The sequence below is a fragment of the Macrotis lagotis genome, chromosome 4, assembly GCF_037893015.1.
Source record: "Macrotis lagotis isolate mMagLag1 chromosome 4, bilby.v1.9.chrom.fasta, whole genome shotgun sequence".
NCBI lineage: Eukaryota > Metazoa > Chordata > Mammalia > Peramelemorphia > Peramelidae > Macrotis > Macrotis lagotis.
The window spans coordinates 185116210-185142735 of record NC_133661.1 but is presented as its reverse complement, the minus strand read 5'-3'; the positions used below and the strand labels follow the sequence as shown (position 1 = coordinate 185142735).

Genomic DNA, 26526 nt, shown 5'->3' with positions numbered 1-26526 from the left:
GCAACAGGAGCCAGGCTAGATGTGCCCCAATAAGAGTTTGTAGAAGTCTCACTGTGTTCAGTGATTGCCTAATAGCTTTATCATTCCGCTGCATATATGATCAATTCTTTACAATTATGCCAGTATCAAGTATATATATCAACTATATAGCCTTATCTATTTTCCTTTTGAAACAGAATGACTGAAACAAATAACCCTGCCTCTTTATTATATGGCTTAAGAGAATTTCTTTTTCTTTTTAGGTTTCTGCAAGGCAAATTGGGGTTAAGTGGCTTGCCAAGGTCACACAGCTAGGTAATTATTAAGTATCTGAGGTCACATTTGAACTCAGGTCCTCCTGACCCCAGGGCCAGTGCTCTAACACTGCACCACCTAGCCACCACTTAAGTGCATTTATTAAGATTCTCCAGGGTCATAAGAAACTGATTGTAAGCTTTTCAAGTTTCAGTCTCCCAGGCCACTGAATTAGGGATCAGGTACCTTCTGAAGAGCTGACTAGTTGAAAATTTAATGTGAGGATGGAAGATAGGCAAGGTGAAGGGACTGGGGGAAAATAAGTGAGACATGGAGAGAAGGAATATGGCAAGGCTACAGACATAGAAAAGACTGGACTGAAATAATACTAGAAGGTGGGAAGATGGAATAGAAAGGGAGAAGAGAATGAGTGAAGAGAAAAGAAAGTGACTTGAAGAATGACTAGGCAAGAAGAGAAGAATGAAATGGAGCAGTGGGAAAGGGGGTGGGGAAGGCAGGAGAGCTTTGCTGGGATTAGAGTTGACCCGAAGTAAGGAAGTGTCCATCAACAGGAGCCTCAAAGGCAGCTGTTACCAAGAGAGCTGGTATCTCAACAGAGGGCAAGTCAGGTTTAATTAGTTAAATAGCATTATCTGTAACCAATGGGAGTGGGGGAAGTAGAGAGAATGGAAGGGGTTGTTGACCCACCTCCTCCCTTAGAGAGAATGAAAGAGGAAAGGCATAAGAGACTTACAAAACTTTGCCAGGAATTAAAGGGACAGCAGCTACTTCTTCCTTCTGGGCCCCACCAGGGCTCCTGGTTTCTTCCCATTCACCAGTTGTATTTTTAAAAGGAAATCATACAGCTCTGGTGGGGCCAACTGGAATCCAATACCAATTCATTGCTTCTGCCTGAGCTTAAGCAAAGAATAGATTTATTCACCTCCTTCCGCTTTATCCTGGATGGCCTCACAACAGGAGCTCCTAGTTAAACTTGAAGCATTCTACAAATAGCCACTTAGGGGCCTGGAGATTCTTCTCTCTGGAGGAGCAAGGCAATGCAACCAAAAAATGTTTCAACACTTCTTCTAAATAAGAATTTGTATTTTACCCTGAGACTGGGGTAGAAAATATCTACTTCATTTTGCCCTCCACCCCACTTGATAGCATTGGAGATATTATTTTACTTTTTGAGGAAGCAGTAGGGGGTGAGCCCATTTATATCATTAATTTATATCACAGAATTTCATGGGTCTTTTTTTGTTTGTTTCCTTTTTTATGTCAAAGAATAAGAGAATCAGTTCACCCTGACTCCTTCACCTGACCTGAGCACAACTTGAGGTTTGGGGATAAATCAGATAACTGTAAGAACAGTAGCTTCCCCCCTTCTCTCTACCCCCCCCCCCAATACAGTGCAGAAAGCCCTAGTTTTTTTATAGTGGTAAAGAGAAAACCTGACATGGGAATGACAGAAAATGAAAATTTCCTACCTTCTGAGGCTATGGTAGTGGGAGGGAATATTCCCATACTAGAAATTATAATAGGTTAAAGACTGAACAAACTCAACATTAATACCATGTTCAATTCTGGCAGAGAATTGGAGGCCCAAAGGGGAGAGGGAGAGAGCTCGGTGGTGCAGTGCATAGAAGCGGCTCTTGCTAAATAATCTGAGTCACAAGGAGCAAACAACACAAATGATTGGTCAAAACACCTTTAATGATGGAGAGAAAGACACTAACATTTCCCCTCCCTGCCCTGCACATTTCACTATGTTAGGAATCTCTGGGGTCTACAGTTTCAGAGGAGAAGCTGCCATTCATGTCCTCAACAGCAGAACTCTCCAACACTACTCCTCTTCTGGAGTTCCTGTTTCCACATGATCCTATGTTAAAGGTAAAAATACTACAACTGGACTGTTACAGGATAAAGGAGAAGGGCATATCCCTCCAGGAGCTGGTCTCCAAAAGTCTGGGTCTCTGTAAGAGCCAGATAGTGAAGACATAAAGCCCTGGTCCATGGGCAAGGAGAGTGGGGAAGAGGAAGAGCTTAGAAGAGGGCTATTAGGGAAAAGGGAGGATCCAGGGGAAAGGGGGGGGATCTAATTTAACTGCAATACCCCAGTTTGGGGGGAATTGTTACATTGCCTTCTTTATGCACTGTTGCACCTTGTGTCATCATCACTATAGCCAAACATTCACTAGAGCCCTTCAAACTGAATTGGAACTTCCTGCCTTTTAGAGATAATATATTTTTATATCCCAGATCCAGAATGACAAGCATTCACACTAGGCCCCACACTTTTATTATCCTCATGTCCCATCTTTACTCCATGAACCACCTCAACCCCCAACTAAACTGTTCCTTCCAGAGATGAGCCAAACTTACACTCCCCAAACCCTATATTGGGAAACTTCAAGATGAGAGAAAGTTGCTTTTATCCAGTACCTCTGTGAGGCCACAAAGATGGAGTCAGGAGAAGGCTGACACATCCTGCCATATCCATCAACCAGTCTCCTTTGCCTAAATGTGACTCTCAGAGACTGAGAATTGGCATACCCTTCATTTCTTCTCATCTCACAGGGCTAAGCCATAAATCACTGCAAAGTCTCAGTTGCTGGCATCTTCTGGAATAGGGTGAGGGGCACTTCAGCTTGCTACTTCTCTTCTCTACCTGGGTTCTCAGGTGCAGTCTTGGATGCAGGAGGCTGGAACATGAGGGGGGCAGTCTTCTCCTTGCCTTCACTGGTTCCTACTGCTGAAGGTGACTTCCCAGCTACAGTTCCTGGACCAAACAGGGCAGGTGTTGCCAGGGCAGCAGTGGTGGAACTGGAACTGGAACCCGGGGGCTTAGAGGCCAGACCACTTGACAGGAAAGCTGTATACTGGTTCCAGAAAGATAGAGGGCCCACCCCCACCAATTGGGCAGGGACGTCCCGGGACAGGAAGTCCTGTAGCTTGACCCGGCCACCAGAGAGGAGGGGCACGGGGCCCTCCAGGGACAGACGCCGGCCCCTTTGGGCTGGGCTGCAATTCCAAACGTGGGTGCTCAGGTGCACCTGCCAGGAGGGAAAGGGAGAGGAAGAAAGGAGAGGGAAGGTTCACCCCTGAAGAAGCTGGAGAGGGTTCCCCCTGGGGATATGAAGGCCTTCTAGAAGACTGTGTTCCTCACAAGTAAGGGTAGAAGGGTCAATGAAAAATTCTGCAGGGGACTGTCCCTGTGAACACCAGGCTCTCAAATGCATAGGGGGACTGGAGAGGATCTTTGGGGGATATAATTAGGGAGCCCCATTTGTTACTGACAATGATATAAAGGGGCAGGTAAAATCATAGGGGTCCTTCTATGGAGTCCCTGGACTGTGCTCCTTGGTTCAGGAAGCAGTAGGTACAGCTAAAGGGGCTCACTGGATTGTGGGATCATCTTTCCTACCAAAAGGACAGAAGCCTGGTGCAGAAATTGAGGCTGAATGGCCTGGGGCCAGGGAGAGTGAAGGTACACTCGGAGGACCATGGGGGACAAAGGGTTGTACCTGGTGGTGTGCCAGCAGCATGTGCTTCTTGAGGGAGGCCCGTTCAGGGAAGCCCTGCTTGCAGATGCTGCAGGTGAAGAGTGAGCCCTCCTTGCTGTGGGCCTTGTGGTGCTCCTCCAGGGCTGCCTGGCTGGAACAGGACTGGCCACATACCCCACAGGACCGCTTAATGGTGGTGGTGGTGCTGCTGCTGCTGCTGCTGCTGCTGCTCTCCCCATGCTCCTTCCTTCTGGCTTCCTGCATGCCTGGCCCTTCTGTTAGGATACTACTGGCTAGTTCCCCTTCTGGAGAGAGCACTGAAGTTGGGCTGCTATTCCCCTCCAGTTGTCCATCCCCCTGAGGGCCTCCTGTGGACTCACTGCTTCCGTGCTCTTTGGGTTGAGGTTCCTCCAGGTTGCTAGTTAGTGGCAGGGAAGACTGTTGGACTGACTTCTCACCAGTTTCCATCTCTTTTCCAGATGTCACCACTGTGGCTGCTGCCTCATCCTCTGGACCTGATGCCTCTTCTGAATCCCCCCTCAAGGAAACAGCCTTCTCACCACCACTCTCTGAGCCCCTCCCTGCCAGGGAATCCTCATCCGTTATATCTTCCTCTTCTTCCTCCTCCTCCTCTTCTTCTTCCTCAGAGAGTTCCTCCTCAGGGGACACTTGCTGCTGTGGTGGCTGCTGTGGCTGCTGGGGGAAGACTCCTGCTGCTGGTGGTACAGACTGCTCAGCTCCACTTTCCTTTGTTGCTACCCCAGCTTCAGGCAGCATGGTGCCCCCATTGGGGATCTGCCCACCCAGGTGCATACGGACGTGCTGCTGCAGAGTCACAGCATTGGTGAATTTCTTTTGGCAGATGGGGCAAGAGTTTTGAGCCCGGGCAGCTGGACTAGCCTTATGACCTACAAAGTGAGCCCGAAGATTGCCCCGAGTAGAGAAGGCCCTACCACACACTTTGCATTTGAAGGGCCTCTCTCCACCATGCTGCCCGTAATGGAGTCGCAGGGCCCGGGGACAGCTCAGCACACGAAGGCAGATAACACACTGGTTAGGGCCTGAGGAGGATGAAGAGGACACTGCAGGTGCAGAGGTGGTAGAGGCCCCTGAGGCAGTGGACACGGTCCCAACAGCTCCCTGGCCATCAATCTTTTCCACTAACTGTTGCAACTTGGAGGTCTCAGAAGGGGAAGCCCCCAAGGGCTCCAGCACATATGGGAAAGGGAAACCGCCGGTGGTCTTGAAATGGTTGGTCAGTAGCGCCCAGCTTGGCAATGATGTCACCAGTTTGCTCAGTTGCATCCTAGTCGTAGTACCAGTTTCTGCTCCTCCGGCCACAGCTGAGCCCTCACTTCCAGGGGGGGTGTTTTCATCTGCTTTGTTCTTTGGTTCCACTGCCTTCATGAGCACAAACTTGTTGAAGGCTGGGAGCCCTGGAGCTGTGGCTGTGCCTGCAGTGGTGGAGAGCAGGGTCAGACTCTCTGTGGCGGTGAGCGCTGTGGCTGAAGCTGCTAGTGGTTTACGTTCCGCAGCCCCTGGAGTGGCTTCCTCCTCAGCCTTCTCTGGAGGCACAGACATACCATAGGGGAGGCCACTGCCTGTGATGACATAGTCCAAGTGTTCAGGTACTGGGTGTGGGTTCATCTGTACATGAGGGTACTTCTCTCGGTGGCGGTGGAAGTGTACCTTTAGGTTGCCTCTAGTAGTGAAGCGGTTGCCACAGACATTGCACTTGTAAGGTCTCTCACCTGTGTGAGAACGTAGGTGGATCTGGAGGGCACTGTCGCTGCCAAATACCTTGGCACAAAAGCGGCACTTGTGGCGCCCGCCAGGCTTCTCTAAGGGGCCCATCACTTCTCCATAGCCCAGCTCACCACTACCATTCTTCGGTTTCAAGAGACCCGGGGAAGCTGCTGCTTCCAAGCCCCGTGCCGCCCCCAGGCACTGTGCCGCCAGCAGTCCTGTGGTGCCAGGGAATGCCAGGTGGGGAGAGGTGATCAGTTGGTCTGTGGAGCCTGGCAGTGCCGGGGAAGGGGTTGGGGCAGGTGTGGGCTTGTGGTTTCGCCCTACCCCACCACCGGAAAATGGGTGCTGTGCCCCCAGAGGGTGATAGAGGTGGAAGAAGGCGGGCTTAGGTACTTCTGTCCCAGGAGCGGACGAGGAGGAAGATGAAGATGACGGTGTGAGTGTTTTACTTGCCTGGCCTGGCTTAATGGGACTGAAGAGGGGTAGCAGGGTCTTGGAAGAGGCGGCTGCACCGGTACTGGGCAGTTCTGAGGGGTTGGCGGTAGCACCCACCGACTGACCCAAGGAGCCCAGCAGGAGCACTTGGCGGCAGATCTGCTCCGTCATCTGCATCTGATGGATCTGTCTCTGCTGAAGGACTCGGAGTTCCTCAAGTATCAAGGGGATGTTCAAGTGACCACTACTTGCTCCAGGAGGAGGAGGAGGAGGGGGTGGTGGCGGAGGTGGGGCAGGGGTGGATTCCGAAGCCAAAGGGGTCGCTCCCAACTTGGGGCTGGCCAAAATCAGCCCCCCACCTCCACTGACTGAAGCGGCTCCTGCCGTGGTGATGAGAAAGTGTTCCGCAGAGTCTTCCCGGCCTCGCTCTGGCCCCCAGCTGGCATCCTTGGGTACTGAGGGCCCAGGATCAGGGGGATTGCTGGGCTCTGTATCCATAATCTGGGGGCTGTCCTGGCCTTCCGTTCGGACTTCGGAAGAGGAGGAGGAGTTCGACCTGGAATTCTCCTGGCTGCCGAGGATGACCATTACTGGGGGGTCGGTACAACACGTGCTCTGGTGGGTGAGAAACTCAGTCGGGTCAGTGAACTGGGCACAGCATTTGGCACAGACTTGGGGCTGGTCCTCGTCACCGGTATCACCTGAAGGGAGAACAGGGGAGGGGGCAGGGGGTGGAGAGACAGGAAGACAGGGGCCTGGTTAAGACGGCCCGGCAGAGATGGGGGTGCGGGAGGGCAGGGAGGGTTTCCACCCAAGCGCGGTCTGCCCCCCACCCCCCCCATCTGCCAAGGCCCGGGGCCGTGGTCACCCCCCCCCCCCCCGGGGGCGGCGGGCTGGGGGAGGGGCGGCCTTCTCCCCGCAGTTGGGAGGTGGCCGCAGGGAGGGGCGGGGCAGCGCCTGGGCGGGGAGCTCCCTCCGGCGATAAGCCCCTTCCCCATCTGCCATCCTTTGGGGGGGCCCCCCGCCCCCTCCCCGGGCCCGGCTCCTACCGCACCTCTGGGCTCAGCCCGCAGCTCCCCGCAGGGGCCCGCAGCACGGGCGCTCCTCCCGGCCTCGTGCGCCATGGCGGGGGTGCGGGGCCGGGGGGACAATGGGGACGGCGTGGGGGAGGGGAGGCGGCGGCGGCGGCCGCGGGAGCTGCGACAAGCTCCGCACCCGGGCGTCCGGACTGCAGAGATGGAGCTGGCGGCCGCGCAGCGGCAACGGCGGGGGCGGGCCGGGGGCGGGGCCTGGCGGGGGCGGGGCCGCGCGGGGCGGGGCCGGGAGAAGAGGCGGGGCGGGCCGGGCCGGGGCTAGAGAGGGAGCATCCCGGGAGGGGCCGCGCCGCGCCGCGCCGCGCCGCGCCCTCAGCCAGCGCCTCACCTGGCCCAGGCGCGTGGGGAAGCAGCCCTGCACCCAGGAGGGCTGCCGTGGCCCGGAGAAAGGGCCCCATGGCCCAGGAGGGCCGGGACTTCAGGGCAGGTGATGGCATTACTGCCTTTCTCCGGGGGCGCCTGGAGAAAACCAACTTTGCCGCCCCACGGATGTGTTCCCACCGCCGATTGTTCTCACAAAGGATGATGGCCAGCTTTCTCCCCATGGCAGAACACTAGGAAAGATTGTTCAGGGCCAACGGCACTGCTACTTCCTTTGTGGACTCCCTGCCCTCCTTCTAAAGAATACAGGAGCCACGAAATCCTGTAGGCCATCAGGAAAAACCCACTTCCTGAGAAATAACAGGCTTTAAGCAAAAACGGGGTTGAACTAAGGCGCTACCTCCTATTGAATAATTTTATTCTTTTTTTTAGGTTTTTTTTTTTTTGGCCAGGCAACACAGCTAGGGTATTCTTAAGTGTCTCAGGTCAAATTTGAACTCTGGTACTCCTGACTATCCACTGTGCCGCCCAGCCACCCCTGAATAATTTTATTCTCTCTTTCTTCCAAAGTTACTAGGCTGCTTGGGTCTGGGAAGATAGGAGAATTATTGCGTTAAGAGCTCAGCTAGAAAAGGGTGGAGCAACTTCTTTCATGAGACAACAGAAGGCAACCTAGGAAGTAATTCCACAGTTGATTCTATGATCCCTGAATTCTGTTTCATGATCCAAATTCTACCTCTGTTATTAGAGAGGTCAGTACTTTTCAAAAGGGAACTTCTTAGAATCATTAATATTTCAAGTTGAAATGGATCTAAGATGTCATTTATAAGAAAAATGAATTACTCTCTACAACATGCCAGTAAAGAACCCTGCCCTGAGAGTCCAATCCCAGTTCTGACACAACTGGGTCACCTTGTAAAGTCAAATTCTTTTTGACTTTTCTGTAGCATTTACATGAAGACCTCATCATCCACGAAGTGCTTTTTCTAACCCCTTAAGGTATTCCCCAATGTTCTGTCCTCAACCTTTCCCCATATGCACATCTTTAGCAAATATAATTCACAAGTCCCCCTCTTCACCTTCATATATTGCTTCTTTGTAGTGAGGAACTTGCAGTGAGGGGAGGCAGAGATGTATCTCACTTCTGATTGTGAAGAGTTGAGTATATATACCTGTACTGACTTTGTATATGCCCACAATCAGGAGTGAGGCTCAGCTCTGCCTCCTTGGCCTCCCCCCCACCTCATTTGCCTGATGGAGGTAATTTTCAGATCTATATTTTGTTGGTTTGACCTTTCTCCTGAATTTCTGATCTGCATTTTCAACTGCTAATAGGACTTTTGCACCTGAATTTTCTCCTGGGATTTCAGACTCATGACCCAAATCAATTTCATGATGTTTTTCCCAAAAACTTTTCTTCCTTATTTCTGTTATTAGTATCATCATCTACCTACCAATATTGGAAAATTGGAAAAAAAAATCTTTGAATCGTCCCTCTCTTGCACTTCTCATAACCAGTTGTTAAATCCTGTGAATTTTTCTCTAATATGTTTCCCTATTTATCTACCTCCTTTCCATTCCCACTACCACCTTATTTGTTATCCACTTGGACCATTACAACAGCCTCCTAATAAATCTTCTAATTTCTTTGCTCTCACCTCCCCAAGACATTCTTTATACTGTAATAAGATTTATCAGCCTTATGAATAGATCTGGATTTGAAACTTTTCTGTTGCCTAATGAACCAAGTTCCTTCTGGCATTCAAGGCTTTCTACAATTTATACTGTATTTTTCCAATCATTTCTCATACAAATTTTCCTTATGTACCCTAGCCTCCGGTCAAACTGAAAGGCTTGCCAGACCCTCAGTATGTCTCATTATTTCACACCTCTAATGCCTTTGCTCCTGCTTTCACCCATGCCTGGAATGCACTTTTAGAGATCTCAACTCCCTGACACACAATGAAGAATAAAAATTGCTCTACTTACTCAGGACACCCCATTCTGGTTAATTGCAACCAGAGACATGATGGGTTAATGGCAAAAGCTCTGGCTAAGGGGGGTGGCTAGGTGGCATAGTGGATAAAGCACTGGCCCTGGAGTCAGGAATACCTGGGTTCAAATCTGGTGTCAGACACTTAATAATTACCTAGCTGTGTGGCCTTGGGCAAGCCACTTAACCCCATTTGCCTTGCAAAAACCTAAAAAAAAAAAAAAAAGCTTTGGCTAACAGTCAGGAGTCCTATGTTTACTACACCTGTCCTGAGACCCTTCATTAGAGTTTTAAGACAGAGGTTGATGAGAAGAAGCAGATCTTATAATTGCTTGTAGTGGGAGAAATTCCTGAGAATCCTGTCTGGGGGGATAGGAATTGGGGCAAGTTGGAACTCACAGAAAATTTTAGGGAAAGAAGTGATGTTATGGCCTAGGTCCACATGTTTGAACAAAGAATTATACCTTTGCCCCTTCTCTAGGACAGGAATTCTTAACTTGGGGTACAGAGATTCCCAAGGGATCTATGGATAAGTTTTAGAAAGTATGTGAACTTGGATGGAAAAAATATTTATCTTTATTCTCCCTAACCTCTAAATGAAAATTTGTGTTTCTTTCAATTATAGACGTAGGTAACACATTTCATTCTAAGAGGCTTTGACAAAAGGGTCCATGACAACAAAAAGGTGAAGAATTTTTCCTTTAGAAATGAGGAGGAAATGGGAATGATCTCAGGGCTTCTGAAAACCAAGTACCAGCCAAAACGAACAAGCCGTTCTTTGCATTGGAAGTGCTGATTCATTTCTGCCTCTGCACATTTGCTCAGGTAGCCCTATGCCTGGACCATACATGTACTCCTTCAACTTCAAATTTCAGAATACTTCTCTTCAAAGCTCAGCTCAAGTGTTACCTTTCCTGGTCCTTCCTGCTGAAATTGTTTTCGCTCTTCAAGTTTCCTAGAAGAACTTGTTTGATCCTCTTTTTTATTTTCATATTTTTTTAAAATAAATGTATATCCCTCCCCACTCTCTCCCTAGTGACTGTAGTAGAGTGTTAGATTTAAATTCCTTTACTACCTATATGACTTATGTAGCTTTCTGAGCTTCAGGTCACTCTCAAAGGCTGATCCACTATAGATAGCCATTATAGATGCAATTATAGTTGGAACAGATTAGGTGCAACATAGAATAACTCATTAACATATCCTTCTCTTCCATCTCTCTCTCTCCCTACTCAAGTAGAATTTTAGATATTTGAGAGTAGGAACTGAGTTATTTTTCTTCTTTATATCCTTAATGAAGGTGCTTAGAACATAGTTAGCATTTAATAAATGTTGAATTCAATTGTTGAGTAGTGACCACGTTCATGTTACTTAATCCCTGATTTAGCTATTGAATGAAGAAAATAATAGTTGCCACAAATTACTCATTAAATGGAGATAATAACAGTTGATTTACCTCATAAGAAATATTTTGAGGCTAAAATGAGATGTTTCAGTGCCATAAAAGACACATGATTTATTCAGCATGGATATTCTTTTCACAGAAGCAGATTGTAAGGCCCCTCATGCTTTAGAGCAGGGGTTTATAACCTGGTGTCTGTGAACTTGGGAAAAATATATTTTGGTAATTGTATCTCATTGCATTGTATTTCAGTATCATTAGTTTCTTTTGAAATTAATATGTATTTTATTTAATATTTTAAAAAACTTTATTCTACTGGAAGAAAAATTTATACAATGACTATACTACTACTATAAAGACACTTTGAAAGATGTTAGAATTCTAATCAGTTGCAACCATGAGTCCAGAGGTCTGAAGATGAAGCACCAACCCCCTCCACTGCATCTCTTGCCACCCAGCACCTTTTATTAGAGAGGTGATAAACTTAAAATGCAGAGAGACAAACACTTTGAGAGCATAGTCAGTGTGAGATTTTGTTTGGCTAGGTTATCCAGGTCTATAATGAGATATTTATTTTGTTTTGCTTGCTAAATTGGAGGGGAAAATGGGAAAGATGGATTATGTAAAATTAATTTATTTTAAAAAATAAGCAAAAAGATAAAATTATTGTTCTGAGACTGGGTCTATAGGCTTTACTAATTGGCTGAATGGGTCAATAACCCTAAAGTTAAGAACCTTCTTCTTTAACGGGTCTTAGTGAGTCACTGTGTACCAAAAAATTCATCATTCAGAGAGCAGTCTAAAGATTGTTCTTCAGATGATAAAGAGGAGGTAAAAATGAGATAATAAATGGAAAAATTTGCAGTGACATATACACAAAAAATGTAAATGTTATTTTCTGTGTTGAGCATAATGAATTTTTGGGTTTATATATGATAGGCAACCTTCATAAGAGGTTTTTTTCCAATGCCCTAATGTGATATAGGAAATGATATTGGGTTTTCAGAGGCTATTGCAGAGCAACAAAAAGTCTTGCTAACACAGAAAGGCCCAATATTGTGAAAAGATCTATCTACCTAATTTTGAATGGGCTCATCTCTGAAGGGTTCATCCTTGAATTTTTTTTGATCACTGTTCATTCACTAAGAGACATAGGAAAAGAAGGAATACATTCCATAAAATTAGAAAGGCATAAAGTCAGGAAGGCCCAATTCTGGAACAATAAAGGAGGGCAATTTGTACAGATTATAGAAGGGGCAGGTGAAAACTATGAGACCTAAATCTGAAAGGAGCTCTATAATCCCTAAACTGAGACTTCCATTGACCTAGGAGCAATGGGAAACCACCACAGATTATAGGATAGGAACAATGACATGTTCAGATCTGTGTTTTAGAAAGGTTATTTTGTAAGCTTGTGTGGATGACAGATGGGGGGGGAATAGGAGAAGGGAGAGAAATTAAAAATACAAAACAGTAATTAATTGAGACAGTTTACTAAGTCACAAAAGGGTTTGCAACTTGCCTAGATGGAGAGAGTACTCACCTCTTGAAAACCCTATATCTTTTAAATTTTGAAGCATAGACACATGTAGTAACACACTTATGCCTCTTCATTTCTCTGACTTCTTTTAAGACACCTCAAGTTCCTTTCCCAGAACTCCCAGATACTATTTGCATGCCCCTTCCATATTATTTTCTACCTACTCTGTATATATTTTAGGAAGAACAAACAACAATGCCATTTACCATTTATATAATACTTTAGTTTGTAAAATATTTTTTATATATCTCATTTAATCCTCACAATGACCCTGATATGTAGATGCTATTATGATCTTCATGTTACATATGAGGAAAATGAGGTTTACTGAGACTTGAATGACTTTCCTGGGATCACATAGTTTATAAAGTATCTGAGGTAGGACTTAAATTCAGGTCTTTCCGACTGCAAGTGACCTCCTTGTGGGCAGGGATTTTTTTTTCTTTCTTTGTATTCCCTTAGCATAGAACTCATTAACTGTTGATTGATTGATAAACACATCAATAGAGTAATAATGATCATATTAATATGTGTAAAAGACCAGACCAACTTTGCAATTTTGCTTTATTATTTCTGATAATACCTTCTTTTTTTGTTTTTGTGGGGCAGTGGGGTTAAGTGATTTGCCCAAGATCTTACAAATAATAAGTATTGGTAATGCGTTCTTAAAGTAGGATGGGACTCATCTTATTAAGGACATGTCTCTATTAGAAGTCTATTAGTGGGGTGGCTAGGTGGCAGAGTGGATAGGTCATCAGGCATGGAGTCAGGGGAACCTGAGTTCAAATATGGACTCAGACACTTAATAATTACCTAGCTGTGTGGCCTTGGGCAGGTCACTTAACCCTACTGCCTTGCAAAACGCAAAGAAGTCTTATTAGCATTTTGTAATTGTTAGTAGGGATAGGAACTGGGCCTCTGATTTCATTGGAATTCCTCTGTAAGGAAATTTTCTTTACCAATGCAGGTCAGCATCTTCTTTGAAACTTCAAGTCTTTAAGAGTTGCCTAGAGTACAGATAGGTTAGAATATAGGATCACACCACCAGTTTGTGGCAAGTCCCGAGTTCAAGTCCTCAGGTTCAGAGTTGTAATGTCCTACTTTTTTTATTTAATGGTGACTAATCTCTTTCCCATCAAGATCTTTGTATTATAGGATTTTGTTGTTTTGTTTTAAAGCCATAGAGTTACAGAATTTTAGAATTGGAAGGGACTTAGAGATCGTGTAGGGCAACTAGAAGGCACAGGAGGTAGAATGCTGAGCCTGGAGTCAGACTCATAAATTTTAATTTTCAGATACTTACTAGCTGTGTGATCCTGGGCAAATCACTTAACCCTGTGTGCCTCAGTTTTCTCTCTATAAAATAAATGGGAGAAGGAAAGGCAAATCTTTGCCAAGAAAATAGAGACACTGAGAGCTGGAAACAACTAAACAAGTAGAGATTTTATAATACCCTTCCCCTTCCCATCCTCTCCTTTTATAGCCAGGGAAATTGAAAAGGTTAAATGATTTGCCCATAGTCACACGGTTTATGGCAAACATGGAACTAGAATCTAGATTTCTTGATCAACATCACTGGATTCATATGATTTTGCTCAGTGATCAGTGAAACAGGGATTCAAGGTGAGTCCCCTTAATTGTTTCTATAATCCTTTGCTTCTAAACTTAATCCTGGAAACCATATTGAAGAAAAGAAGATCCATTCAATTCTAGAATTGTATGCCAAGGATAAGTACAACTCACTGCATTTTTCAAAAGAAAGAAACCGAAGCTCAGAGAGGTTAGGGGTCTTCCTCAAGGTCACACAGCAATTGAGTGGAACCAAAGTTAGAATTCAGTTTTCCTGATGCCAGTCTGGTGCTTTCTGAAGCATAATGACCCTGTCTTGCTTTCCTAAAATGAGAGAAATTACCTTATGTGGCCACCACCTGTCATTTGCTCTTTATAGTCTGTAAAGGAGAGGAAGTCAGATGGAGGCCCTCTACTGAACGTTTGTTAATTAGCATTGAATATTTGATCTCAGGTTGCTGTTTTTGCCAAGTCTTCTGACAAAAAAAAAAAGAAGCCCTTTTCTTTTCATCTTCTCCAGGGAAACACTGTTCCCTTTCTTATTTTTTAACTCAACTTGCTTTCTGATCCGTAAGCTGATCTGCGTTCTCCTTTAAGGTAAATTTAGCCTGTGGTGAAAGGTGATGGATCAACAGCTTCTTGTAAAGAGAAACACTATTTCCCAGCACTTTGGAACTGGTGGTTTGGGGGTAGGGAGGAACTTTCTTTCCCTGAGGGGCCTAGGTTTGGTCAAACGGATACTAATGGAAACCCAAACACAAATAAGTTAAAACCAGATGGTATCCCTATTTAACAGATAAGGTGAAAAAAGTTGCTTTGGGTTATGTGGGAAAAGGAATAACTGTCGCATTAGAGTCCAGAAATCACATTTTAATTTATAAAAAAGGAACCTAGAAGTTCATTTCTTTGGGTCTTTTACCATGCTCACCCTGTTCATCTGCTATTTTGAGTTTAAATGAGAATATTAGGAGAAGAGAGGAGAGAATAACTAGATTAACTAAGGAACCATTCATTTATGCCTAATGAGAAATGTAGAAAGTAGAAGTTATCAAAAAACTTCCAAAGAAACAATAAAGGAAACTTGGAGAAAACAATTGAGAGGGAAAAAACAATTGGATTCCCTCTCAAAACTGTGAAGTAAATTAGGTTGTTTTCAGCACCCCAACTTACCTTCTTTCTCTCCTCACATTCCTATCTCCCTAGTCAAGAAATGACCTTTGCTCTTTTCCCCTTCTCTCTCTCTTTTTCTCCCTTTACTCAGCAACCTAAAGACCTTGAAGAAAGGATCTCAACCTCTTATACCTTGGTGTGTATTTAAGCCCTGGGTCACCTTTCTCAGCTGTATTTGTACTTTAAGCTTTATTTTTCTCTAATTGTACTCATGCTAAAGGAATTTCAAGCAGTAATCAGTAAGTAGGTGATTTTTTTTTTTTGGTTGTAGGGGAACAATTTTCAGACCCTTGAAATCACATCACATATTAAGCTTAAATACAGACTGATCCTATACTCAAAATGCAGTTTCCATAACTATTTTTTTCCTTCAGGAGTACAGCTTCATCTTCTTCCCTTCCATAAAATCTGTCTCTCCCTCTCCCCAGCCTCCTTCCTCCTCTCTTTTCCCCTCCCCCAGCCTTCCCTTCCCCTTCCCTCTCCCTCCTCCCTCTCCCCCTCTTCCTTCCCCCCTCTCTTCCCCTCCCTCTCTCTCCTCCTCTCTCCCCCTCCCCTCCTCCCTCTTCCTTTCCCCTTTCCCTCTCCCCTTCTCCTTCTCTCTCCTCCCTCTCTCCTCTCTCCCTCCTCTCCCTCTCTTATCTCCCCTTCTCTCTCCTTCCCTTCTCTCTTCTCCCTTCCTTTTTCTCTCCCTCTCCCTCTCCCCCCTTTTCTCTCTCCCCACCCCCATCTCTCTCTTCTCCTTTCCCTCTCCCCTCTCCTCTTCCCCCCCCTCCCTTCTCCTTCCCTTTCCCTCCTTCTCCCCCCCCCCCCCAATCTGTTTCTCTGTCTTTCTTTTCCACTATCTGTAATTATGCCCCTCTGTGGTTACTATTGGTCCAATGGCAAATTGGAGAGGCTCAGTCATTCCTAGTCTTGCTCCTAATAGGGACAATATATTCCACTCTCAAACCTTTTCCAGACTAACATTACATAATATTGTGATTCTTAGGATCAGCACACTTTTGATCACATCCAAAGCTGTCCTTTTTAAAAATGCCTTTTTGGCAAGAAGAAACTTGATACTCTAGATAAGACTATTTCCAGTTTATTTTGCACTTGGAGGCAATTGTGGCCTGGCCGGAGAAAATCATAGAATCTTAAGCAATAAGAACCTATAATGGGATTAGATAGGCTCTTTAGAAATCACCTAGTGCAACCCCCTACCCCCTTATTTTTCAATTGAAGATACTGAGCCCCAGAAAGATGAAATGCTTTTGCCACACAGTTTGTTAGTATGACTGACCATGATTCAAACTCAGGGTCTTCTGACTTCCCTTGATGTGATATATTTTATCACTGTCATACTTCTAATCAGCAGTCTTGGGTCCTGGTTCCAGCTCTTCCACTATTCCACTGAGTACTTGGGTGTATCACCTCAAGTCCATTTCTCCTTCTGGGGGGGGGAATCCCCCAAATTATCCATTTGTAAAATGATACTTGAGAGTGGTTGCCTGTGGGGTAGGGTTTGGGAAATAGAATCAATGTCCTTTGAGTTTAGAATTCTCTGATCTATGATATTTCTAACCATTAGGTTCCTAGGACTGAATAATTAGAGAATATTCTTCCTTTTTAGAAAGTGAAATGAATAAGGCAGTCAACACTGATTTTTGTTTATTTTCCCTTTACAGACTAACAACTTAAATTTGATGTGTTCTCCATGTTACTTCTAGGTATCTTGGTTGTTGTCCTGTTTTCCATCTTTTACTAAATAACTGTTTCTGATTCTTTCCAAGTTGTATTAGTATGTTCTCCTCGTCTTCTTCCCCTGCCCCCCCAAACCATTTTGATTTTTTACATTTTTTAAAGCATATTTCTAGCCTAGAAGATGATCTCCCCTCTGGAGTTTTCCCATAATGGACTATTTCACTTTCCTCCTCACCCATGGGCAATATGTATGGTTTTTTGTTGGGCTTGAGCAGTAACTTTTAGATGAAAGGGCAGATTTTTTTTTTCACATTATAAGCAACTATCTGGGCCTTGAAAAATGGAAAACAAAAGCTTAGGGTTATTTGCATGGATATGTATCAGAGCATGATGGGAAACTAAAGAATCAGGGTAAAACCCATGTTCCCAGCAACACAGTAAAAATGCTTTCTTGTTTACTCTGGCTAGGAATTTCACATGTATGTCAAAGGACAACAGTATTTCCCAAACTGTTTTAGGAATTTATGAAGGCTTCTTGAAACTCATCCAGGGGATGTGCCCAGCTAAAAAAATCACTAGAGAAAAGAGGTTACTGGGGATAGAAAAAAGATGAAAGGAAAAATTATTATTCTAAAATTAGCAGCCTCAAGATCATATAAACACAAGAAAAAGGGGTAAACTAAATCAGATAAAATATTGCAAAACATAAAGAACTATATAAATGTTACCTATTTGGAGCACTATGTGTATATCATATATACAAGACGTCCCCAAAGTTTTGATGTCATGTTAAACCTTGTTAGCCTAGTTTTTTTTAGGTTTTTGTAAGGCAATGGGGTTAAGTGGCTTGCCCAAGGCCACACGACTAGTTATTTTGAACTCAGGTACTTCTGACTCCAGGGCTGGTGCTCTATCCACTATGCCACCTAGCCATCCCTATGTCTATATGTTAATAGATATAACATATATATTTAGTTGGAAATGACCTTAGAGATCATTTTATCGCATCTTTTGACAGGAGGAAACTGAGGACCAGAGAAGGAAATTTAAGTTCTCCAAGGTCACACAGTTAATTCATGATTGAACCCAGTTCATTGTTCTTCTCGATTAATGCTACTTTTCATGTTATAGCTAAGTTCCCCTTCCCCTGACTCCTCCACCCCCTATTCCCCAACTCTCTATCTGTCCAGCCTAAACCTGGAATTTAGAATTTTCTGCTGTTTCTGTCTGGCCATATTGGTCAATGTTGTGAATAGTCAGAGAATAATCTGTGAAGATTATGTTGATGGTAATGTTATGAAATGAAAAGGCATCTGCCCAATTTAGTGAGAACCCAGGAAAGCTTATGAAGCATTATTCTAGGGCAAAGGGCCATTTGGACTTTTTTCAGAGAGAGCCAGAGTCTTCTGAGTATGATCTGTATGCAGGGTTGGACTGCCCCAAAGGAAAACCAGACATTTACCCAGTGTCCTGTAAAAATAAGAACTCAGAAGTTTCTTGTGGTTAAGAGGAAGAGAAATGAGCAACAAGAACCCAGAACTCTGAAGAACTCGGACTGCTGACCTAGCTCTATGGAACACTGCCTCATCTGCCTTGTGTAAGCTGATCTCTCTCTCTCTCTCTCCCCAGCTTGGAGAAAGGATCTCGACCTTTTACATCTTAAGTGTATTTTCAAAGCAGTATCCACAGAAACCCTTACCACTGTAAAATTTAAGAAAAATACTTTGCAAACTATCAGTATCAACAGCAATAGCAATAATAGCAAATATAAATAACAATAGTTATTGTTATATTATGATATTAAAATTTTATATGGTATTTACTTTATGTCAGACACTGTGGTAAGGGCTTTATCTCATTTGATCCTCATAATAACCCTGTTGACCAGGTGCTATTATTATTATTCCTTGTTTTACAGATGAGGAAACTAAGGCAAGCAGAAGTCAAATGACTTGTCCCAGGTCATATAGCTAGTATCTGAGGTTAAATTGGAACTCAGGTCTTCCTGACTCCAGACCCAACCCTCTATCCACTGTGCCAGTTGATAGCTGCCAGTTTTTCATGTTTAAGGTTGATTCTGAAGAGAAAGTACTTAGGTTTACCCAAGAAATTGGATAAGTATCCTAAAAGAGACTCTAATCTCTTCCCTGATTTTTAGTCTGATTTTGTAGTTCTGGTCTTTTCATAAAGATGACACTAGAAATGGAGTTATTTTCAATTTCATACCTCAGACTATTTCTAATGAGGATGATGTATGTGTCTTCATCTATACATTCTCAATATCCAAGGTGTGCTGAATGAAACCATTGGAAAGAACTAAAAGTTCCATGCTGGGTGACCATTGAAAACTTCTTTCCAACTCTCTTTGGTAGTAGTGGTTTTTCCTTGAACTGCTTGGTACTGGGGGTGAGTTAGTAGTCAGAAGAGAACAGAGAAGGGCTATGACTGACTACAGGGGTTCAACATCACTCCACGATTGAACCAGCAGGGGACCTGGGCTGTGAAATGATTCCTATCCTCCCAGGGAGGTCTCCTGTAGAGCATGAGGAAAAAACACCCTGCCTAGAAGCAGCACTATGTAGGACTAATTTGGCGTAGGATTGGTAGGAAGCCATAACCACTCTACTACTAAATACGGACACAGCAGGATTCTAGGAAATTTTGGAACATCTGAACTGGGCCTTCCATAAGAATCAGAGAAAATGCGGTTCACTCAAACCACAATCTGTCTGCCAAGGAAGGTTGATCCACACAGTCAGAAGCCCACTATAAACTGATCTGTGTGACCCCTAGGTCTTTTTCCTAGCTTGGTAGGGAGGGGATTTTTAACCTGTTCCAGGGTTTTTCAGTTGCCATTCTTTGCAAAATAGGTTACCCAGGAGCCTCTTTTTCATAGAATCCATTCTATATCCTCAAGCCAAACTCACCAGAATTCCTGAGTTCTGACCTAGATTCATTTCCCTTTTATATTAGGGAAAGTTGTTTAAGTCAAGATGATCGCCCCACTTGCTCAGTAAATGACCTTTGGGCCCACACACCCAGATTCTCTCCAGTGCGGTATGTCATCAGAGACCTTGCAAACTTGTATCCTTTCCTTGGAAATTAGTGAATTTAGATGTAGTGAACATGTAGGTAGGAAATTAGGACAGCGGCATTTTCATTCTAGCTATAAAATTGACTTATTGGGTGATTTTGAGCTTTATAATCTCTCTGGTATCAGTGTAATTCCTTGCACCTAGTAGTTTAACAAATATTTATTGAATTTAATTCTCTCTTTTGTGAAGTGGAAAACCTAATGGAGAATATATAAAAGTTGTAAAACAAAAAACTTTTAGTTTTTTAAAGATCCACAAATTAAAGTTTTTTAAATAATACACACACACACACACACACACACACACACACACACACAACCATATTCACAGCTATATAAACTACATTAGCAACTAAAAACACCCCTTAGCAAACTCCCACACTTTTACTAGGTCTTCTCTGAAATAACCTTTGTTGCTCAAGCCTAAACCACTTATACTAGCTGACCCCTTCTAACAACTACCCCACAAGTGACACAGATACACACCAAAAGCCAGGTCTGATTCCCACTGTCATAGATAGGCACTCTCCCTTGGGGGAGTTCTTCTGATCTCTTCTCTCTCAGCTCAACAATGAGAAACTTTTTTCCTCCTCCCTCTCTGGGGAATACGCACGTTTTTATCCAACTCATTCTCCTGCAACCCAACTCCCCAGAAAGAAAAGGGGGAAAAATCCCACCCCTAAGAGACAGTCTTCAGGTCTGAGGACGTTACTTAGCAACGGCACAAAGACCAGCCAGCGCAGGGGACATGAAGAGAAACTCTTTGGGTGGGGGAGACAGAGCCAGTTTGGAAACTCCATTTTCATAGAGACAAACAACAGGAAAACAAAAAGAGAAACAACCCCAAGGAAAGCTGAGGGGGCCCACTCCCTAACCCAAATTACCCATGAAGCCCACAAACCCTTTTTCTTGACTCCTGTTAATACCATTAATGATCAGGCTTCTCCCACCTTGTTTCTGGATGTCAACCATTGCCCACCTCCCAGGTGCTCTTCCCCATCTACTACCCTGCTTTCCTGAGTTTGGTCCCACTTCTCATCCCTCCCTAGGACACCCACCGTTCTCAGAAGTGGTGGAACCGTCGCAGTCCGAGATTAACTGTTGGGGTTTCCGTTGCTTTCTTCGAGACATTCCCAGGCCAGAGAGAGGTGGGAAAGGGAGGGGCGATCGTTCACTTAGTTTCAATAAGGGTGACTTGGTCCTGTCTCCCTCTTTGGTCTGGAGCCAGTGGATGCCTCTTCCAGGGCAGGTCACTCTCACTCTAAAGCAGAGGTTCTTCCTCTCCAAAGATAAATTCTCTCTCTCTCTCTCTCTCTCTCTCTCTCTCTCTCTCTCTCTCTCTCTCTCTCCTTCACTCTCTTCACTCACTCAATTTCTTTACTTCTCTCTCTCTTTCTCTCTCCCCCTTTCTCTGTCTCCCTCTCTCTTTTACTGTCTCTCCCTAGCTCTCACTCCTCTCAAGTCTTTAAAGGGGAGACGCCCCCTTTTTTTCTTCTGCTTCTTCCCCAGGCTTCAGCAGCTCCCATTGTAAAAGCAAAAATCCTAATCTTTCCGCACACTCTTTTCTTTTGTACTGCAGTGGAAAGGATTTAACCCATTCCTCTCTAGGAGGGCTCCTGTGTCCTCCTCTCCCCATGATGTCCACTCTGAGTATATTCTCCCTGGCTTTTTGCCTCAATAACTCTTTCTCTGAGAACTGTGTATTTTGGTTGTCTAAGGAACCGTAAGTTGAAAGCTACAATGTGACTACACAAGAGTCATCCCTGTCTAGCCTCATAATATGGCTATTTCTTGGGATGGAAGTTTTGTGAAATTTCTAGTAGGTGAAGTAAGAAAGAAGTCAGTTGCATTAATTTGAGAGCATGGAATGCCTATCAAGAAGATTTAGAGACTATGAAGTAACAGTAATTATCACAACATATAGAATCATTTGAAAAATTTAGGTGTGTGGATTTTTCCCCCTCCTCAAAACCACCCATATTCCTGGATTATAAGGGCAATCTAATGGAAGATGGTGTAGACTTACTCTTCATAACTCCTTCTGGAGCAGAAAGTTACAAAAGTAAGATTTTGACTGAATACAAAGAGGGACTTTTTACCAACATAACTGTCCAGGGATGAAATGGGCCCCCTTGAAGTATCGAGTTCCCCATCACTGCAAATATTAAGGCATGCAAAGAATATTATTTGTTGGAGAAGTTACAGAGGGGGATTCCTGAATGGGTGAGAGATCTCTGACTAGATAACTTGTAATGCCAATATTCAGTGATGTTCAGATTCATCTTTCTGTGTTTCAGATTTCTTGCCTCTAAAATGGAAGAGACTGGACAAGGTAACTTTAAAGGTCCCTTCCAGCTTGAATATTCTGATCCTGTCATTTTCTCTTCTGGCAAATAACCAAATCATCCCAACCCTACTTTGCTTTAAACTTGACCAGTGGTGGTTCATTTTTTTTGTTCACTTTCTTCTGGTGGTGCTTTTCCTCTTAAACTTAGAACAAAAGATTATGTTTCTGAATGTAGAAGATAATCTCCCTGTTTTAGCTTTTCTGCTTGGGTCAACTTTATTCTTCCCCCTTCCCCACTCCCAACCCCCTAAACCTTTAACTGATAGGAGAAGCTTTATCACCTTCAGCTGAGAAAGGAAGAATTGTTCTCTTCTCTCTGGTATTTAATAAGGAGACTTTATCTCTGCTTTTCTTTGAAGGTGCCCTCAGCCACCAAAGATGACTCACAGAGTGGAGTCTGCATACCTTGTATGTTCCCTTATTTCTTTAGTCTCACAAATGCAGATTAAGTGGGGCCTTTTAAAAGGATGGCAGTGGCAGACAGACCCTCTTGGTGGGGGAGGAGGAGGTTAATGAATGATGTAGGTACCTCTAGCAGAAAAGTTTTGGCGACCTCTCTGTCTCGATTCTCTCCCCATCAGCCATTATTATTTTCCTAGTCCTTCAGGGTCAGGACCCTGGGAGACGCCCTTCTTGTTTCACCCCCATTAGAATGCCTATGACGTTATCTCATTCGTCCTCATAACATCCCTGTAAATAGGCAGTTATTGAGATTCTATTGTAGAGAGAGCTAGAAATCGAGTCCTGGATAGGCAAAGTCCGAGATTACTGTTGTTCACCAATGGAGCCAGCTTTTTAGCTCAGAGCCTGATCACTTTAATCAGGTGGGGCACCTGCTTTTGTGAAACAATAAAAGAGAACAGGGGAACTCCTCCTGCCAGGAGCCTCTGAAACTTTCTCTAACAGCAATTCTGGGGTCCATTTTTGCTTCGTTCCTGGATCCTGGCTCCCCTCTTCCTTTCCTCTGTTTTTCTGCTTCTCCCTCCCCAATTCTTTACCCATTGTGAAAGGAAGGGTTCTTTCCCTTACTCTCCTTTCTTCCGCCCTCCCCCCTTTTCACTCTTCTTTCCTTTTACCTCTTCACTGTGGCCTCTTGACCTCCCCACAGAGTTACAAAAGTAAAATCCTTGAAGAGATGCTGCTGTGGGAATGTTAATGAGCCCTCACCACAAAGGGGCAAAGACTACTTCACTGGGTTGGAAAAAAAGCCCCTTTGAAAAGGGGTTTCTGTGTGTGGTGAAGTGGAGATGGGAGGGGAAGGAGGAGGGGAGGGAGAGAGAAAGAGAGAGTGAGGGAGGGGAGGGAGAGAGAGAGAAAGAGTTAGAGAAAGGGAGAGCAGAAAGAGGGAACTCTATAACAACACAAGAAGAGCATGGAAGAAAAAAATCTTTTCTTTGAGGTTTTTAATTTGGATGAGAATGTTTGGTGGTCACCTGACCTTTTAGCCCAGCTCTGAGATCTCCAAAGAGTTGGAGAGGGGTTCAAGGGCACCTGTGATCACAAAGCAATGAGGAAAACGTGATAAGATAGACAAGAGTGTCTCTCCCCCCCACCCCACTTCACCCCTCAGAGAATCCCTATTTTTCTCTCTGTGTGGGGTGCAGCTGAGAGGATCCCAGGGATGAGATCCCAGACCCTGCAGGGAGTCACTGGTGGAGGTGGGCTTTCCAGACTTTGAGATTTCCTCTCCTGAATGCCTGTGTGTGGTGTGTGCCAGTACTGAACAGTTTACTTGGATTTCTGTTCACTGTTGTTCTTAGTGAAAACATTGACTAAATCCTCCAAACCCCGAGCTCCCTCTGCCACTGTTTAAGTGACTTTTTCTGCTCTTTACAGTATTTTCCATTTTAGCTTCCCTCTTGATCACTGGCCAACTTCTTTCTCTCCAGAAACAGCTTTCACTGCTACTGAAGTGGTACATTATGGACACAAATTCCAAGCTAGGGCACTTGAGAACACCCGTATCCTACATATGACTTAGGCTATTCCTGGAGCACTGAAAATGAGATTTTAGGTGCCTCACTCTTACTATGAAGCCCATTCTAAGAATAGTAGGAAATTTCAGAGATTTTCCTACATGTTTTCCTTATTAATCTTAACAAAATTCTTATCATAGTAGCTGGAACAAGATCATTCTATGGAATGCAATAGAGGTTCAGAGAAATAAATGATTGAAATAAAGTCAAAACCAGAGTGAGGAAAAAGAGATCAGAATTTTCAATGCTTTCAAAACTTTCTCTTAGATTTCACCTTTTTCTCCTTACAAGAACAGTATTCTTCTCTTGATATTTTACAATTCAATCCCTGTGAAAGTTTTTATTTTACTCCAAAGGAGTAGACTTCTTCCATGAAGGATCTTGGTTTATAGTAAGAAAATTAGACTAGGAATCAGGAAACTTGTAGACATTTCTAACTCCTGCAATTGTAGGTCCCTTTCCAGAAGATCTGGGTTGACTTTCAATTTCTACATCTTTCAGTGATATTCTCATGATCAGTAGAAAAAAATACCTGTTGAAAGTTTTGATCCTTAAAATAGCATGTAATCCATCATTTCTTTTCCTGTAGTAGTAATCTAACAAGTCTAAGAAGAGTAATGTGTTTTTTGGGAAATTGCTAAAGAAGAAAATTCTTAGCAAAGAATTCTTTTTTTTTTTTTATTTGGTGGTTTGGTCCTTGACTGATTCAGGTGGCAGTTGACCTGGTGTTATGGGGAAGAGGGAGGGGGAAAGATCAGGAAGAACATTCAGACTCTAGCTGGTCCTCTGTGTTTCTTTTCAGAGTTCATTCTTCAGAGAATGACAGGAATTCAGTCAGTCTTTAGGGGAGGATCAGAATTGCTTCTTTTATGTTCCCTTTCACTTGTCCATATTGCTCATGTTAAGCACATAGAGAAATGGTGTTTGTAAAAAGAGGACGGTGGCTCTGAAACAGGGAAAGGGAGATGGTGGGGGGAAGGGTGGAGAGACCAGTGGGGGGCAAATCCTGGGATGTGTTTGTGTTTCCCTGGTAGTTGTAGATGCTGCTGGGTGTCTGCAACAAGTATAGAGATGGACGATTTGTCAGTTTTGAGGACCCTAAAGGGATTTGGTTATTTGAAAAGAAAAAAATGATATGGAGGAAGGGGGTTGCTAATCATGAAAGAATCAAGGAGAGAGGAAAGAAAAAGGGAAAGGGAATTAGTATCTAAGAAAGTAATGACCAGGGGGAGAGCAAGGAAGATTGATTTAAGAAAGAAGATTGGAAGGGGGAGGGGAGAGAAAGGAATGTTGAAAGACTCAGAGGGGTAGTGTATGGAGAATATGTACATATGGATTGAAATTGGGATATATCAGAAAAAAATACCCAAAGCCCTAAAGAGATGAAGGTTTAAGAGAGAGCACAAGTGGGTTTATAAATGAAGAACTTCCTCTAATTTGTATAGAGGACTTTGTATTATTTTTATTCTCCTAGGGAGGCAAAGAATTTTTTTTTTAGTTTTTTTTTTTTGCAAGGCAGTGGGGTTAAGTAACTTGCCCAAGGTCACACAGCTAGGCAATTATTATGTGTCTGAGGGCAGATTTGAATTTAGGTCTTCCTGACTCCATGGCTGGTGCTCTATCCACTGTACCACCTAGCTGCCCTGTGAGGCAAAGAATTTTTAGAGGTCACCTAGGTTATTATCATAACTTCAGGCAGGACTGCTATAAACTATTCTGTCAGGTAAGAATTTATCACCTTTTAAAAGAAAAAAATAATTACAGAGAAAGAGATTCCTTTTGTAACTCATTCAAATTACTATGTGGTAAAGACAGTTTTGTGTAGATCGATGAAAATCTTCATGATGAATTCTAACCTATTTCCTTATCTATACAATCAATTATTCTAAAACCAGTTATTAAAAATGAGTCCACTTTAAATCTTGGCGAGAAATCTTACATTTTATTTTTTTATATTACTTTCTATGACAAATAATGTACTTTCTTAGCATCACCTTTCATATCTTCCTATTTTCTTCTATTCCCTACAAATTAAGTCTTTGTCTAAACTCAAACAATGGAAAACTTCTCCTCCTTCTAGGGATTCATTCTTATAGATTTTCCTCTTTTAAATTTTCAATATACTGAATGATTCACTAGAGAAAGGCACCAACTTAGCCATATCAGATCCCTCACTGAGATCTAGTGAAGGAGGTCTTGTTGAAAACCAAAGGAAGAGAGATTTCCTATAGATGATGAAATTCTCTTTTTTGCTTCTCTTCACATATTATGTTGAGTTTTTTTAACTCATCCAGAAAATTATGGGTCCTCTAAAATGAAGTCCACATTTATTAGGAGACTGACTAGTCTATGCACATTGAAAAACAAAGTGGATAAAAAAAAGAAATATTGTCCTGATTATGATACATAATTG

At 43.7% G+C, this 26526-nt stretch overlaps 1 protein-coding gene across 2 annotated transcripts; it reads right to left on the bottom strand.

Annotated features, from left to right (window-relative positions):
• Positions 1-1865: 1865 nt before the first annotated feature.
• Positions 1866-21112, bottom strand: SALL2 (spalt like transcription factor 2). Of its 2 annotated transcripts, none has more exons than XM_074234916.1 (3): positions 20849-21112; positions 3762-6625; positions 1866-3290 (listed from the first exon to the last, which is right to left on the bottom strand). In XM_074234916.1, exons 1-3 carry the CDS (start codon positions 20919-20921, stop codon positions 2889-2891), a joined length of 3339 nt encoding a protein of 1112 aa, XP_074091017.1. In that variant the 5' UTR covers positions 20922-21112; the 3' UTR covers positions 1866-2888. The 2 variants fall into 2 exon arrangements, with proteins under 2 accessions (XP_074091017.1, XP_074091018.1); XM_074234917.1 differs by lacking the exon at positions 20849-21112 and adding an exon at positions 6979-7143.
• Positions 21113-26526: the final 5414 nt, after the last annotated feature.

Coding starts and splice junctions, on each gene's coding strand:
- SALL2 (XM_074234916.1), bottom strand. CDS start 20,921: ATGTCTCGAAGAAAGCAACGGAAACCCCAACAGTTAATCTCGGACTGC. Junction 6,626..20,848: donor TTCCACCACTTCTGAGAACG/GTGGGTGTCCTA, acceptor TTCTCCCTTCAG/GTGATACCGGTGACGAGGAC. Junction 3,291..3,761: donor TGCTGCTGGCACACCACCAG/GTACAACCCTTT, acceptor CCCTCCTGGCAG/GTGCACCTGAGCACCCACGT.